This window comes from Lissotriton helveticus, chromosome 2_1, assembly GCF_964261635.1.
Source record: "Lissotriton helveticus chromosome 2_1, aLisHel1.1, whole genome shotgun sequence".
Classification (NCBI taxonomy): domain Eukaryota; kingdom Metazoa; phylum Chordata; class Amphibia; order Caudata; family Salamandridae; genus Lissotriton; species Lissotriton helveticus.
Window position 1 is genome coordinate 1,526,060,915 of NC_136059.1, and position 14,489 is coordinate 1,526,075,403.

A 14,489-nucleotide genomic window follows, 5' to 3' on the forward strand; every position below is an offset into this window, starting at 1 on the left:
TTGCGGGGCATATTTGGTTAAAGTGCACCTCATTAATTAAAAAACACTCTTGGACACATGTGAGCCTGTGACATGCAGAGCCAAAAGGAATCGTAGACCGGGAATACGTTTTAGAAGAGGAACTGTGTCATGTTTTCATAAGAAAATAGTGCTATAAGTGCATGCGGACATGCAGAATTAGCCAATTTAGCGGACGTGGTTACCGATAAAAAAAAAGTTTTTTTCTGTATTTCTAAGTTGTCTCAAACCAAGCTTACACTGATTGTGTGCTCAAGTGCTTCATGCTTATAGTGAAAGATACCCATGTTGAAAAGCTAGTATATGAGGGCTGGGGCAAAGTGGCCATTGTGCAAGAACACTGAGGTGCCCAAGTAACTGTGGAACTAACAGGCACAAAGCACTTACTTATCAAAGAGGAGAGATCCAGTTCGGCATACAGCCGCCTGCTCACCAAAATGCCTGTGTTCCGATTTCTATGTATAGTAAGGGTAAGAGTTTAGAAAGTGAAGAAACAGCAGTGTGTCCACTAGGATAACACAGCTAGAAATAAATCTTACTTGGAGTACTGCTTTGGCGTTGCTCAGGGCTCGTTGGGTCACTTTTCTTCTCTGTCTGACTAATTTAAAAATGCAACAGTATTAGTCAACAAACTGGTTGATAGACGATATTCCAGGAAACTGGTCAAAGCTGCCTGGTCTATCTCTAGAGAAACACTACTTATTCCTAAAACACACCTACAGACCAACCCCTTGACATGCGTGATCATGTCCACCACAAAGGTAACCATGTCAAGAATATAATCCAGAAGAACTGCAACATCTTGAGTCCTTCTAGCAATATCTAAACCAATAATTTCATTCAGAAAGGGGAAGAATCTGATTAGAGCAGCATGCCTGATAGAGAAGAAATGAGGCCTGCGTGAAATGCTGGGTATGCCACCAGTGAATGGGCATTTCAAATGTAATAACAGTACTGCCTGCCAGTTCACGAATGACTCTAAATCCATTACTATCAATTGTAAAATACACCATCAGAAACATTTTTCTAGTTGCAACACGAAAAATGTTGTGTATTGTGTACAGTGCGCGTGTAACCTAACGTATATAGGTCAGACTACCCAACCTGTAAAAAACAGGATATTACAGCATAGATCGAGGATACGTTGCGGAGTGATAGGTGCACCCCTTGTCGAACATTATTAGAATTCAAACTGCAGAGAAAATGACATCCAGTGATCAGTGCTATTTGAGAAACCAGAGAGGAATTCACCTGGAAACCCTGTTGAACAGGACTGAAGCAAGAATGATAGAAAGATTTGGGACAGCAGAAAAGAGACTGAATGATTTAGATGAGAGGTGAAAACTGATCTAAACGATATGAATAGGGTGCGGGCGTTCTGATTATGTACACTTTTAGATCAACCCACGGTATTCCCATTACATAGTCCATTCTGCTTTTATCTCTATATGTACAATGTAGAAACATGGGTAATATCTGTTGTTACAGTCTAAAATGCCATGTTTTGCCTTCAGCTCTAGTTTATTATGTGTTTGTACTAGATGTTTGATCTGAGACTGTAATTCGATAATGGATGACTTCAAGTTTATGTATACATGCACAAATGTGTATAAGTCTGACTCTAAATGTTTTTAAGGAACAATGTGGTTGCAGCAGTATGGCATATTTGTATGCATATTTATTGTACATGTGTTTTGTTAAGATATAGTACTGGTTTAGAAGAGTGGATAATGTGTCCTGAATGCAACAGGTGACGGGTCCGTGCATGCTAACACATTCCAATATGGCCGACACCATGTCACCCGCTTTAGTGGAGCTCCAGGTCCTCATCATCATAAGTAAGCCTACTGCAGCTGGTTTTGTTTCCCCTGCTGTGACTTTGCCATATTGATTGTTGCTGAATCTTACCGGCAGCATTCTCGACAAGCTCCAGAGCAGTACTCCGAGTTTCTAGCTGTGTTTTCCTTATGGATGCACTGCTGTTTCTTCACTTTCTAATCTCTTGCCCTTACTTTATGTAGAAATCGGAACATGAGTATTTTGATGAGCAACTGGGTGTATTCTGCATTGTATCTCTCCCCTTTCAAGTCTAGTTATTTTATTACTTGTGAGTAGGTTCCCATCCTAGTATATTAATTTTGTAAGTACAACTGTGTGCTTTTTTACAAGCAGGTTGCAAGGCCCTTTGGATCCCCAGTAATTGATTTTCTATTTCTTCGGCCATCATATTGGGTCTGCAGCCATTTTTTCAGTTTTTTAGGTCTCGCCTGAGCCAGCGCATGCGCTGCAAGACATTTAGTAAGTGGGCTTTCAAAGTGCTACCACGCTCTTTTGCTGACCTCAAGTTTGCGGTTACGCGCGTGTGCGCAGCCGCCATGTGGCTTTTTGCCATGGCTCATTAAGCCTTACAGCTCGCGAACCACTTTCTCGCTTGCTCTCCCAAGGTTCTCGCTCTGCACCTCTCCCACCTCAGAGCGCGTCCCTGCGATCACTTTCGTTTTCATGGCCGCGCGACCGAGTTACTTTCATGGCCGCGGGGCCAATTCTTGTTTGTTCCCCTGCTCCCGGTCTCGCTTACCCATTCCCTCTATGTTCTCATTAGTCGCTCTTCCTTTCTGCCCGTCTCCTGCTTCTGTATTTTCCTTTGGCTCTCACTTATTCACCTTTGACATTTCCTACCGCTGCCCCCCAGACCTCTTGGCATTGCTCTCTTCTCTGTTCCCTAGTTTCTCCTCTTTCACTCTAGTCCATTTGCAGTGCTTTCTTTGCATGTCTCACTTATTCTCTCCTCTGGCATTTGTCTTCTACTTGTCTCTCCTTCCTCTGTGTTTGTCCATCTCGCCAAGTCCCTCTTCTCTTTCATCTCTCCCTTAGACACCTCCTTCATTGCTCTCGGTGTCTCTTTATCTCTGTGCTGCTCCTCTGTCCGTGCTCTCTCTATCTTTGTTTCCCTCCTTCACGTCCTCTCTTCTGCCTGTCCTTCCTGCTAGTTCTGTATATTCATCTCTCTCCTATCGTACCGATATCCACTCATCTCTCGCCATCTTTGTCTCTTCTTGCCTCTTTTATTTTGCCTGCTCCGGTGCTTCTCATCCGCGTGTCTCGCATATTTGTAAATGTAAATGTAGTATACTTGTAAAGCGCACAGCTGCCCCAGCAACGGGGCGTCCCGGCGCTGTATAACTCTGGGGAACCCGTCCTGGCTTTCACTGTGGGATGGTCCCTTGCTGGGATTCCCCAAGGTGGAGCCAGGCATCCCCGGAATTGGTGGGGCCGTTGTGGAGATTAGGCAAGCTAATGCCCAGAGTTGCCGAGTGGAACCCCTGATTAGAGTAAGCACCGAAGCGAGAATTATCAAGTCCGCTGACCAAGGTCCACGACCCTGCCGCGTCGGGAATTGAACCCTGGTCCCGGGCTGACTTCTGCTCTCAGGCCTGCTGCCTCTAACCAGTGAGCCACACTACTCCACCTGCGTTGCTCCCTCTTTCTTCTGCCTTATTCTCTGTCAATGTCTTTCCACTCTCCCCATATCGTGCTCTGCCTTGATATCTCCGTGGCTTTTCCCTCCCTCCTGTCCTTTTGCCCCTCTCTCACTCTGTCCACCGCTCTCCACAGTATCTTCCTTTCTCTCGCCCCCTCCTGCTACTTCTATATTTCCGTGTATCCCACTCTCTCCTCTGATATTGTCACTTCCTCACTCTCTCTTTGTCTCCCCTAGTACCTCTCTTCCACCTGAATCTCCTGTTCCCCCCTCTTTGCTCTCTCTTTCTAGACTATTGTCTCATCTGCTACTTCACTTCTAACACTCCCTCCCACCACTGTGCTTCGGTCACTCTATTCTTCCCACCCAGGCCTCTCCCTCTCCCTCTCCCTCTCCCTCTCTCTCTCTCTCTCTCTCTCTCTCTCTCTCTCTCTCTCTCTCTCTTTCTATCTATCTCCCTCTCTCTCTCTATCTCTCTCTCTCTCTCTCTCTCTCTCTCTCTCTCTCTCTCTCTCTCTCTCTCTCTCTTTCTCTATCTCTATCTCTTCGGATTCTGCTCTGTTGGCCTCTTCTCAGCATCCCTCCGCATTGCCACCTCTCTTGGTCTATCCCACTTGTTACTTCTCCTTCCGCTTTCTCTCCTGCACCCTCTGTATCGTTGTCTTTGTTTCTCCCACTCTGACCAGGTGCCTCTTGTCCATCTGCTGTCTCCTGTGCATTGGCCCCTCCTTCCCTGTCTCCGTCACTTCTCCCATATCTATCTGACACTCTCTCATCTGGCATCTTATTCCCTCCATCCTTCCATTGTCTCTGCATTGTCCACACTCTTTGTCTCTTCGGCTCATCTCCTTTCCCTACAATCCCTAACCCCCCCTTCTCCCTAACTCCAACCTGCCCCCACAACTCCCTCCCTCAAACCACTTAGCATCACCGGAAAATAGGTATATTTCCCATAGCATGCAGTGCTTAACTACTGTAAAACCGGGAGTGCCCGAGGTGGGTATTTGTAAAGCGCTCAGTCCTCCGTGCTTCGAGGCACAGAGTGCCCGAGGGCTTCTCCTCTTGATAAAGCAGGCCAAGGTTAGCTCCCTTGCTCAAAAACACACTCATGTCTGAAACTGGGTGATGCAGGCTTGGAAAAATCAACTAAACGTGACATTTATGGCGCAAATGCGTAAATGTGAAATGGCAATTTTAATTTTCGCCTGGAAAAAAGACACGTGGGAGGTCGCGAATGTTTGAGCTGTTTTGTGTCTAAAAGGATGAAATTATAGTTTACTTAAGTAGAGTAAACAGAGGAAATCATTAGGGATAATATGTTCCTGGCTGTTACAGAGAGCTCTGCCAGGAAAATGTTAGGCGGGGAAATTATCTAATAAACTGGGCAAGGATAATATACCTTAAAAGCTAGCACCTGCCGGAGACAGGATGTATTTCGTGTTGTGAGTTTGGCAAGGAACAGCCAATCATTGGAAGCCAAAGAGATGTGAGTAAAAAGGTTTGCATCGACGAACTGCATGAAAAAGAATGCAGAATAGGAGACAAGTTAAAACAGCCTTGAAAACGACACTTATTTATTAATAAAATTTATAGAGCGCGAACGAAGGCCCATGGGCGTCTCGGCGCTAAAATATCTGCTGAATTTAACCGATGAGGGGAAGAGTGGGTCTACTGATTAAAAAGCGAGGTCTTGAGTTGTTTGCGGAAAGACCAGAGTGAATGGCTTGATTTGATCGAGGGAGGCAGTGTATTCCAAAGTTTAGGGGCTGAAACAAGAAATCTTCTGTCTCCCCATGAGACAGATTTGCTGCGTGGAACCACGAGATCATTTAAACTGGAGGAACGTAAGGTTCTGGAGGGACAATAAGGAATCAGATTTTGGGTGAAGAAAGCAGGTCCCATGTTATGCATGGCCTTAAACACTATACAAAGAGCTTTGAATTTTATCCTGTTCCTTATCGGTAGCCAGTGTAGTTCTCTGATGGTTGCAGAAGCAGAATGGTATTTGGGAATTCTGCCCAGGAGCCTTGCTGCTGAGTTTTGGATTATTTGCATTTTATTCAAAACTTTTCCTTGTGCATTCAAGCATGAGCTTGTGAAATGAACGTTTATTTTGATGCCGTGCTTAAAAGCAAGGTTCTGTATAGCGCTATACTCTCGTTTTGAGAATATGTGCTTCCAACTTTCACATTGTGGTGCTGGTCCGAGAGAGGACGCAGGGGCAGAAATCAGGTCTCATTAGTCCTACTTCTATGTTTGTGGTAAATCCCTGTTTTTGTATTCAAGCTCTGGTCAGCTAGTCTTGTGTCTCCAGAAAATACACCTTCACATACAGTGTCATAGTGCTTCACCTGTGGGTGATCTCCTTCAGGTTCATTATGAACAACCTTTGGTTCAACATCAGCTCAGGGAATAATCTTCTTACGTAGAGTCCGGGCACGTGGCTGTAATAAGAGCTACTTATGTTCAAATAAAACATCCCGAGGTACTGATATTATTAGAGTTATAGTAGTGACGACATTAGACAGGATTATGCTAGTGCCCCCCTATGCAAGAATACAAGCATCAGACACCTCAGTGAATCAGGCAGGGTTGCCAGAAGAAATGTAAACAAGCATTGGCATAGCCAATAGGTCTCGCCTTTGGGACCTTATAAGTGTTTAGTTATCCAGCACAATATCCTTGGTGCAACAACATCTACTGTTGCATGGCTAAACACTTATAAGGAACCAAAGGCAAGACCTATTGGCTATGCCAATGCTTGTTGTAAAAATGAGCGACTCAGGTTTTGCGGACATGCGGGGAGGGGTGATGAAGAAGCCTTTAGGATGTTCTCATTGCCATGCCACAGACATCAGTAGTCCGGTGTCTTGGGTTCCATTCCCAGTCCAGCCCCCAGTAAAGTTGTGGGTTCATAGGTAGCAGCTCTTACAGTCTGCACCAGTCCTAGTTGCTACGAGGGACAAGGACCCTCAGTCAGTGGACTGGAAGCTGAATTAATTATCCATTTTTCTGCAATGGGTTTGTCATTTCCCCAGTTTTTTCCACTGTGTCTGACATAGTGCTAGATACATAAGTTTTTAATTGGGACGTCTTGCCTTTAGATGCATGACTCCCTCAAATTTGGGCTAGGGAGCCCACCCGTTCTGAAATGCTCTGGAAGGGTAGATGTGGCAACCCACAGACGCCGTGTAACTATGTGATCTGTTTTGTTTTTTTGCAACGGAGGGACATAATATTCCAATTTCGGCACCTTAAATTGCATTGGCCCTGAGAACTTTCGTGATCCCTTTGATATGTAAGTGCTTTGTGCCTGTCAGTTCCGCAGTCACTAGGGCACCTCGGTGTTCTAGCACGATGGCCACTGTGCGTCAGCCCTGATATACTGGCGTTTCACCATGGGTATCTTGCTCTATATGCATGTAGTACTTGAGCACACAGTCGGTATAAGCTTGGTGTGAGACAACATTAAAATATGTATTTTTTTTAATTGGTGACTACGTCCAATTCTATATGGGGCCGATCTATGGGGTTATAGGGACCTAACACCCTTAGTAAGAGCCCAAAACAAATTTTTGCGTAAACTGGTAGGCTTTCCCCAATTAAACCACTCTTGATTGATATGGGTTGTAAGCCAATAAATGAAATGGCACAATATCGGCTCGTAGCATTGTGGAGAAGGATCTGGACGTCACCAGATCTAACCCTCTTTGCTAACGAACTAGCGGAAGTAAGATCAATCAGGGGTTCAGGCAATATACCTTGGCTCCGGGAGGTGAAAAAACCCCTAGATAGTATGAGACTTATTCAATTGTGGGCTAATCCAGGGTCCAGTGTATTTCCCTCCAAAAAAGAATATAAACTGCTTTTTTGGGCTTCTGTTAGATCCCGTTCAGTTGTACTGTCAGATACTTCCACTCTTTCAGGTTGTTTCCTGGCTCACAAACTAGATCCCCTTTTTGAGAACTATTGGGATGTAATTAGTAAGAGCCTTGACAAAAAATTATACCACCAATTTAGAGTAGGGTCACTACCTGTGAGGTCCTTCACTAAGAACTGGGTTGGCCATACAACAGAGTACTGCTCTCGATGTAAAGACCATAAGGAGAGTGTGGGACATCCTCGCCGCGAGGAATAAATGGATTAGGCCCATATGTCGTAAATTAAAGGTTGGAGGGTGTACTGAGGCATTGTGGGCTTTAAGAACGAATACCTCCGAGACTGTGGTCATTGGCGTTGCAAAATTTTTAGGGTGGGCATGGATAATCAGAGCTAGACATCATCATGTATAAATGATTTTAATTTTAAAATATGGTCCCTTTTAATTCATCATACTGTGTCTTTATAATTCGCTGTTTAATCTTTGTTTAAATGATCTTAACGAACCTAATGAATTTGAAATGAATTGTGATGTTGTTACACTTTATTGTATATAATATTTGGTCCCTTTTATCATGTTTGTAAAGTGCCTTTTATGATGTAAAAATCGAAATAAAGACGTATGAACTGGAACTGACTACGTCCACTAAATTGGGCAATTTCTTAGAACACATGTCTGCATGCACTTATGGCACCATTTTCTTAGGAAAACGTGACACAGTTCTTCTAAAACGTATTTCCGGTCTACAGTTCCTTTTGGCTCTGCATGTCACATGCTCATGTGTATCTAAGGGTGTTTTTTGATTAATTGGGTGCACTTTAACCAAATATGCACCCGCAATGAGGTTACAACTTGTTTATATTGTTTTAATAGGAATTTAATAGGCCCACTTTGAAAGGGCCGAAATGAGTTAACATCTTCCATTGGAGGAGCCCTTTGAATACGATTTTTGGAAAATAATATTTGGGAGACACACCAAAGAAACAGACACTTAATTTGTCCTTGGTGTAAAAGGTCTCCAAATGACTACATCCTATGATAGACTATGTACACAACTAGGAAAATAGCCATATATACCATAAATAATTTGTGGACAGGGCTGGGTTATTTTACTATTATACTTTGTTTCTGACTTCATGCATTTGTTTGTAATCATGTGGTAATAGGGCTATTAAATGTCCATGTTTTGAGATTTTTTTGTTATGTATATGTACTGTTCTATGTTTATTTATATGGAAACATATACATTTTTCTTAAGATCCAAGTGATGAGAGTGAAAGTTATATTTCTTGTTTATGAGTGAATAAATAAATCATACCATGTCATGAATAGACAATCATACCAGTGATTAACTTGAGTTTTCACTGTCGAGGTTCCGTTTTGAATTTGGCCCCTCATTATAGCATCATCTTTTGTTTTGCAGAACACTAGGCAGTGGATGAAATTAATTAGGCATTCCACCCGTAACCTTGTTGTTTGTTGCGTTTGACGCATAAGTGCGAAAGGCATACCCAGATGTGGGTCCCATGCTCACTGTACAATATGACTCAAGCAGCACCCTACTGATGAGGTCCAGACACACCGAAATTGGTTTGGGTTGATTGTGTTCGCATTAATCAACCTGTTGCTGTTGCATGCATCAAGCATCAGCTTAGTAGTGAGGGCTGCCCATTGTCATATATAAGCCATGTCAAATTGTGTACTTCCCAATCTCCAAGGATCACATTTCATTTTCTTCTAATCAGAGTAGACATTACACAGTAACCTAAATTCTATATTAGGTAGAGTTGATCTGTTTAAGGATCATCATCTGCCCAATTTTCTTTTTGGAAAAGGAATCCAGTGCTGGTTGCAGTGATACATTCTACTATTCCAAGTGTATGTCATTATATCGAAGCTGATATCGACCTACAAAAAGAATGCATCCACTACATCACCCACGATGACATCATCTTGTTAAGTGTATATTTACTATACTCAACTCTTCATCTACTTCCTAGCTTATCATGCAATGTAGTGGCAGCAGTATTTTTGTCATGCAATATAACACATACAATATAGTAACTGTAATCCACAAAAATCGATGTGTATAGTATATTGACGGGGACTGCCGCAAATCCATCCACTGATACTAACCCCTTAATTAGTATGAGTTAAAGTTTCTGTACATATGCACATTGTACATGATAGTTTGGTGGGAATTTCTAACGACTGTTGTTGACCAGTGTGGTCCATCTAAATTACTAAAGCATATTGAACTCAAACCACATTTGAATACCCAGAATTCTTCACTTGACACAAACAACCCTCTCCTCCCATCCACACAGCCTTCCTTTTGCTGCAGTGTCACAGATCCCATCCTGCAGGGTAGAATGAGCTCCTTGTAGGCATTGACACTGATAATGGTACCCTAGAAAGTTCTTGTCCACCTCTTCATGAACCTAGGAGTTGCAAACACAGATCTTGTGGAAGGTAGACAGTTTTAAACAGGAGTTTCTTTTGAGGTTGGGGCTGATGATATCTCCTTTGTGGTCTTTTGTTATCTGTTGGCAAATCTCTTCCATACAGATGTATGCTATTAAAGTTTCTGATGCGCAAGTTAGTTTCACAACATGGTTAAGTGGAACATGTCTTATATTTCAGAACATCTTATATAGTCTGGAGACTCCCTGTTGTTTCACCAAAGAAATTACATTCATTTAGCTTCCTCAGGCTCCTTATTTTTTATTTTTTTAAATAAATTTCCCTTGTGTATTCCCTAATACTAACGTATGATTTTCTGTAGTTATAACTGTAACTAGAAGAGGTTCCAAAAGAATAATCTAAATCAGAAGGTAAGGTTCGTACAGAAGCAGCTATCTAGGGAGGCTGGTTGTCAGAAATAACATGTACTAAATATGGTATAAAATGCAGCTTGTCCAGCCTTCGATTTGCCACTTGATTAGAATTCTAAATAATGCACCATGCAGCACATTGGCTCAGCTGAGAATGTCTATGTTGTTGCTAGAAAATGGTGTCTCAAGTACAATATGGCAAGCTTTTTATGTTAAAAAGGGCTTACTTGCAGTATTTAGAGACAAGGTATCAGATAATAGATGTGAATGCAGAAGTTAGAGAATGAAGTGAAAGATAGCAGCTAGTCCAGTAAGCATTATTGTTAATTCTAAAGTGGTCTTGTATAGTTTAAGATATAGGCCTGCAACACAAATTCTTACTTAACAACAGAATCGGAGTGAAAGCAAATCAGGTAAGAAGTATTCAGACGTTCAATAAAAAGGAAGGTGCACACCAAACGGAGTCAATCCGTCAGGCCAAGTTAATCCAAAAGATGCTTCTTTTGTTAAGTAAATCATAAAAACGGGCACACAGCCAACACGTTTCGTTCCCGATTGCCACAGGGAACTTTGTCAGGGCTCTGTATGTTACAACATCGGATTCAATATATAAGAACTATTACTTATTACGATAATTCTTATATATTGAATCAGATGTCTGGCAATTGGGAACAAAATGCGTTGGCTGTGTGCCAGTTTTTATGATATACTTAATGAAAGAAGCAACTTTTGGATTAACTTGGCCAAAATGATTGCCTCCGTTTGGTGTGCACCTTCCTTTTTCTTGAACATTTGGTTATTTTTCTGCATCCCTGGATGGCAGATGCTGGGAGCGATTGCACTACCCTTAAATAGACTGTGAACATGGATTTGCAGTGCTTAACCTTGGCCAGCCGTTTGTTCTTTCGTTACTAAGAAGAATTTAGACAACTGTGATGAATGAAGCAGCAGATAACGTTCCCAGGCTACTGGTATCCATAAGGTGCTTGAGTTGCTACCAGCCAAACCACTGGTATCCACATTTTGTCTATCGTCTGTCTCCACATGCACCCACGACTATTTGAGCAGTAGCTGTTTCCTCGTGTGTTGTCAGAGATGCCACAAACATTACCAGTGAAGACTGTACTCCAATACTGCAGATAGTTAAATGATCAAAGACTCAGCGGTTGTTGTGTCACTTTCTTGCAGAGATTGCTCCTAATCAGTAAGTGCATGATTCTCCACTTGTTGGCTAAGTGATATTGTTAGTGGAACTGGTGTAAGATACTTACTGTGTCTCCTGTTTACAATGTACTCAGGCAGTGTTTGCCTCTGTATTCCAGACAGCAGTAGCAGACGTCTTTCTCCTCCTATCTGTCAGCACATTTGATTTAGGACATCTCTTTCAATAGCCTGCTCCTGCAAAATGTGTGTGCTTGTACTTAAGGCGAATGCATGCCCCAGACGCTTGGAGAAGCTCCATTCCATACAGTTTATATTAGGCTGCCACTGGTTAAACTTCTGCATCTCCATTTAATTGAATGTTCACAATTAACGCCTCTGGCTTGGCTCCAAGAAAACGTGGCTGTCTCTATGGAGGTATGGTTCCATTCATTTTGCATGTGTTTATCAAGATAGTGATAGGATTCTCTGCGCAGAATTCATATTAATTAAACTCCTTCAGCCCAATTGCTCAAGCATGCAGCAATTTGGTAAATTTGCAAGCATAGCACAATTGCATAAACCAACAGAACCTTCCTTCATTTTACAATAATTATTAAAGTGTGTGTAAGAAGCGAAGAGCAGATTTTGTATTGGATAAACAAAGATTCAGGCAAACTCAGCATGGAAGCAGCAATTTTATTTGAGGTCCTCGTGCACGTCCCAGAATGATCCTATCTAAAGTTAATCGTTCCTCATAATGCATAACCCCTAGTGAGTTTCTAAACATGTCTTGTCCGTTTTCTAGGGATCAGTTACATTTTGCGATGTTGCTGCTTATTTCTCGGAAGAGGACTGGAAGCTTTTACACGAATGGCAGAAGCAGCTGTACACAAATGTGATGAATGAAATTCACCAAGCTTTGATCTCGCTTGGTAAGTGTAAACTATATATATTTATTAAAAGGCAGAATTTGGTATAGATTTAAGAATTGGATACTGGGAAGGTCCTACACTAAATGGTGACCCAGAAGAAAGGATCTATGTTTTTGTTAAGGCTTTTGAATGTAGGTATGTTTTATTACACTTTGGGTCTTTCAACCCAAACATGCTCTGCTATGAGGCTGTTGCCAGTTAATGTATCCTTAAATTTGGTAAAAATATTGGGGGAAATGTTAAACAGTGTACAGCATTTGTCACCAACTTTATTGCATGAGACTATTAAAAACTGTTGAAGAAGGGTTTCTGGTGTGCAATTTTCTTCAAAGAATTTTGTTCAAACAGAATAGTTTTGTTAGTTTAAAAGCAGGCATGACCCAAATTATTGGTAAAAGCAGAGTTTGGATGCATAGCCTTTCCACACTAATTTGGTTCGTCATCTATGGGCATAGAGGACTAAAGGGGCGTCCTCCAGGAGATACTTTTACTCTCCTGGCACAGAGAGAATTCAAAGGGACCGAATCCAGCACTCGCCTGGGGACCTTATGCATGCAATAATCAGGTGTCGCAAGTACTCCTTCAGTAATTTACCCTGTGCCAATTGAAGGTCCTTGCCATGCTGTTTGGTGTATCACAGGAACTCCCAAATAATGAAGTAGCGTTCTGATAGCCGGTTCTGGAGGCTCAGTGGACTGATGCATCCGCTGTAGAGGCCGGTTCGACCTCATGGTCACAGGTTCAAATCTGGCGGGTCCACTCAGCCTTTCATTAATCTTAGGTCGATTAAATGAGTACCATTGGGTAACAATAAACATCTGTTATTCAGCGCAAAGATACCCCGTTAGGGGTGAACTTGCGTTTACAAAGTCTTATGTTATGTCATAACAATACGGTAGGCGTGTGATTTGTGACATAACTGTGCCACATGCTTTAAATTGCGATATTTTGACAGTGTTCTTTGTCAGTCAAGTGCTATGCGGCCAATATTGTTATCCAGAGTGCTACCACATCCTCAAAAAATAGCAATAGCAGGACAGGAACTACACCTGTCCGCAAAACACCTCAGTAGTTTTCTTTAAATAGTTTCACAGCTTGATTGGCAAAGGAAAAGCAAGTTCTTGGCCAAAACAAGCTCAGTGGCCTCTCTTTGTATTTTAACTTCCCAGCATGTTTTGTGCACAGAACAAATAAGTTATCCTTGCTCAAATTTCAGAGCACAGCTGTCTGATATTTCTTATTAATATTAAAGATGCCATTACAGCACAGCATATTTATTATGACAAGAGACTGATTTGCAGTACAGCGACCCTCATTGAGTGACACACTAATGTGGCCGTTTATTCCGAGGAATATTTTGCAGCTGCTAAGACACTACGAGTTGTAGGAAAGGACCACTTTTTATGATAAACCCCCCCAAGTTTTGGGAATGATGTTGCTGACTTTTCAATTCTGTAGCACACTGGACCCTACTGTCCTGGGCCTATTGCATGTGTTCTGACCCAAAAGTATGTGAACAATTGGCTAATACCTGATTGGCTCATTTAACTTACTTATAAGTCCCTAGTTTATGGTTCAAGAGGTATCCGGGGCTAGTGAGTGAAATGTCGCTGTGACCAGGTGAAAACGTGAGTGTAGGCCTGCCACCGCAGCCAAGTCAGCCAGCCTTAAGCCTGCCATCTCGACAAGATAAACCCTTTTGGCAAGTCAAAACCTTCCTTTTTAATATTAATGAGCCACCCCTAGGGAAGGCCTAGATGGCTCACCAAGCAAGGTGCATAATGTTAAAAAGAAAGGCATGTTCCTTTTGTGTGTAAAATGCTTGTTCAGTGCAAACACAAAATTGCCGTTTTCACTGTAGGAAGGCCTGCGATCCCATTGGCTAACATGGACTTTCACTAGCGACTCCGCTAAGTGCTAAATTCCATTTGTGACCACCAAAGATATTACTCAAAGGTATCTAGTTAATTGTTTTTAAGTTTTATTAAGTCGTACACAACAATAAAATCAACAAGCAGGGGTTAACATCATGGGTTCTACTTTGTTCAACAGTGAACTGCCTCAGTGTCCCCTTCACAGGAAGCGAAGGAGTCATAATGGCCATGAAACATGCACAACACAGGCCATATAGTAAACCGTCTTATAAGAAATCTACATGTGGTGGATGTCTAGACAGGTACGTTAGGTCTGGCATCTTTAAT

At 42.2% G+C, this 14,489-nt stretch overlaps 1 protein-coding gene across 3 annotated transcripts in view; it reads left to right on the forward strand.

Annotated features, from left to right (window-relative positions):
- LOC144818761 (uncharacterized) overlaps positions 1-14,489 on the forward strand; it is a 171,748-nt gene that overhangs the window by 26,880 nt on the left and 130,379 nt on the right. For all 3 annotated transcript variants that reach the window (XM_078676486.1, XM_078676487.1, XM_078676488.1), the window contains exon 2: positions 12,162-12,288. In XM_078676486.1, coding sequence (XP_078532612.1) covers positions 12,162-12,288 — 127 coding nt within the window. The remainder of the gene's footprint in view (positions 1-12,161; positions 12,289-14,489) is intronic.